The sequence below is a fragment of the Cibotium barometz genome, chromosome 42 (genome assembly GCF_041138505.1).
Source record: "Cibotium barometz isolate CiBa-2024 chromosome 42, ASM4113850v1, whole genome shotgun sequence".
NCBI lineage: Eukaryota > Viridiplantae > Streptophyta > Polypodiopsida > Cyatheales > Cibotiaceae > Cibotium > Cibotium barometz.
Window position 1 is genome coordinate 27,988,540 of NC_141087.1, and position 3,092 is coordinate 27,991,631.

Sequence of the window (3,092 nt, forward strand, 5' to 3'; positions counted from 1 at the left end):
CAATTTTTGATTAAATGTGTTTAACCCACAAATGTTGCATTGCAAGAGCAGGCAATGAAAGAAATGCCATTTTAGATGTGCACCTATCACAAGTGTGGTGGGCAAGGATTGAACCCAGGACTTCTATGTTCCTAACATTCTCGCTTAACCCCAACAGTAGGGTGATGTTGTAAAAGGCCTTGTATAGAAGCATGGGTTTGTTTCTCTGGTTGAATGGGGGTGTAGTAGTACCTTGGAAGTGGGTAGTGAGATCTGAAGGTCATCTTCTTTATCAAGGAAGTGCTACATTGAAAAACCAAGATACAGTGTGGATGGGAGGCAACGTGTCCCATAGGTAGGGCAAGGCGGAAAGCTCCTTAGCCAATGGGAGAAGAAGTACTACAAGAGATAAGGGGGAGTCTTATGTGGCCTAAGGCAATTGGTTTGGTGTCATGGGTGAAAGAGGAAAGCAAATCTGGGCTGCAGTGTGAAAGGGGCAATTTTGCCATGTGTGTATATGGGCGATATGAGCTTGATATTGTCTATGGTTGTTCTGCAGGCTATGATTCTGCGATCGTTTACAGTTTTGCTGCATTGAGGATTACTGTGTTCTCAGCTGCGGCCTCTGAAGATTTCCAGATAAGGCCTTGTTGAGCTCATTGTGCCTGTAATCTATGGCTGCGTCGATGGCTGCAATCCCCGCCTACTGTGTGAAAGCTTCTCCACAGTGTGGCTCGGTCGCGCCCACCTCCTCCCTTCTGCCCATTAACCTCCCGCTCAGAAGAAGGGGAATACTGTGCCCTCAAACCCTCGCATACGGTCCCAGCCTTGCAGGTTAGTCATTGCTGTGCTTAGCTAATTGTGTTAATCTGTGCATTAATCCGTCGGTAAGCTTGCTGCAGCTGATGTGATCAACGTTAATGTGACGTGATTAAAGTTCTTGTTAATCAGATCGGCGTTGCGTGTTGTGTTTGTGACAGTGCGTAGGAAAGCGCGTTCTCTTTGCGTCAGAGCTACTGTATCCTCCGAAGAAAGCAGTGCTTCTGATCTTTCAAAACAGCTGCAAGATACATTCGAAGAGCTCAAGGCCAAGGTATTGTAGCATGAATCTATGTCTTGCCCTAATTAACGTTAATTGCATCGCTCTCTGACGGTTTATGAGATTAATCGGTGGTGATTAACGACTTGTATTGGAGTATAGTGCTCTCTGTTAATGTACGAGATTAAGTAGTGTTAATCAACGTGAATTACTGCACATTTGGGCTCGACAGTATGACTCGCTGGAGAACAAGTCTACTGTGTGGATCTATGGCGGGGGTACGTTGGTGGCCCTCTGGCTCTCTTCCATAATTATAGGAGCGGTTAACAACGTACCTCTGGTAAAGTAAACCTTACCCACGAAGCTAATCATGCTGCTAATTAAGCTTTCCCTCACAGCAAATCATGCCACTTATTAATCATGTTTGGCTTAATCTGTATTCTTATAGCTTCCCAAGATTTTGGAGCTTGTGGGCTTAGGCTACAGTGGCTGGTTTGTGTACCGCTACTTACTCTTCAAGGTAAACCCCTTATCTATTCATGTTGCATTCATGTGCACAACATACACATGGATGCAAAAATACCCCCACACATTATATATATATATATATATATGTATATATATGTATATATATATGTATATGTATGTATGACATATATACATAAATTTACATATTGACATAAATATATAGATGTACTTGTATAGTCACACCCCGTGTGCACACATACATAATCTCATATATATATATATATATATATATATATATATTAGTAACCATACTTCTCCATACAAGCAAGTACTTAGATATTATCTAAGGCTCCTATGTATGTGATATTGAAAATATCATTGCTTATTCTTAATTTAAGTATCAATCTCACATGAACATTTCTAGTAATGTGATCTACATGTACTCATCCAAAGTGTTTCAAAATTTAAGTATCAAACATGCATGAATATCACTAGTAATACAATTTACATGTGTACACATTCAAAGTGCCAACTTGGATAAGGCACCCAATTCTTTGTGCAATTGTTCACTCATTTTTTTTTGTTTGTTTGTATGGAAAATGGTAGTCGAGTAGGAAGCAGCTGGTTGTTGATATTGAGGAGTTGAAGCTGAAGATAACAGGTGTGCCAAAGAGTGCCTTCATGACTGAGGACGATGAGTGAGACACAAGATCAATCAATGAATTGACGTAATTTTGTCGGGGCTACCCGCTATGTGGCTCTCATTTTTAACATGTAACCGCCCTTTTGAACCCCTTACTAAGGCTAGACTTGCATCCTCTTCCTTCTTCATTAATGTCCTTTGAAGCTTTCTCTATTTTTTTTGTTTTCATTGCACATTTAGTTAATTAGTGAAAGCTTTATATCTCTCCAATTGAAAGTCTTAATTCTCCCTCACTACTACATACGCAAAGCATGACTAGCTTAAATTCCTAGGCACTTATTTATCCCACATAGTATAAAAGGCAAAGAAAGCACCTACTTTTAATTCTTAAGGAACTTGTTAACATATATGCTAGATGGAGTTTTTGCATAATGATCTAAGCTTAACTTCTACTTTGGTCTTCAATACCTAAAGAATTAATGATTGGTTTGATATAGTCTAATTTATTTTAACAATATATGAGAAAGGATATCTCTACTAGCTTAAATCCTTAGGTGATCGTTGATTTGAAATGTGATTTATATCAACAATTAGAAAATTTAATGTGAAGTGGATTGTTTGATTGAAAGTGTGAAATGAAGCGGATTGTTCAATTGAAAGTGCAATCCATGTTTTTATATCTATATTTACACTTAATTGTATTACTATTTTTATAGTTTTCACTAGTTAAACTCATCATCCTACAAAGCCCAGTGAGTAAAATTTAAACCCACATGATTTTAGGATGACTATAGACACTCATTCATAAATGTATGCGTGATTCTCTCTCTCTCTCTCTCTCTCTCTCTCTCTCTCTCTCTCTCTCAGGCCTCCTTGCATGTTGCAAATGAAGGTAGGCCTTTCTTAAAAGAATCTCCTTTTGTTCAAGGTTACACTGTTTTCTCAATTAGAATTAGATTAAAG

The 3,092-nt window shown here is 38.7% G+C and overlaps 1 protein-coding gene across 1 annotated transcript; it reads left to right on the plus strand.

The window, feature by feature from the left end:
* Positions 1–512: 512 nt before the first annotated feature.
* On the plus strand, positions 513–2,317 carry LOC147614337 (protein CURVATURE THYLAKOID 1A, chloroplastic-like). Its single transcript, XM_086780890.1, has 5 exons — positions 513–813; positions 960–1,072; positions 1,251–1,358; positions 1,467–1,538; positions 2,093–2,317. Exons 1-5 carry the CDS (start codon positions 654–656, stop codon positions 2,186–2,188), a joined length of 549 nt encoding a protein of 182 aa, XP_086637016.1. The 5' UTR covers positions 513–653; the 3' UTR covers positions 2,189–2,317.
* Positions 2,318–3,092: the final 775 nt, after the last annotated feature.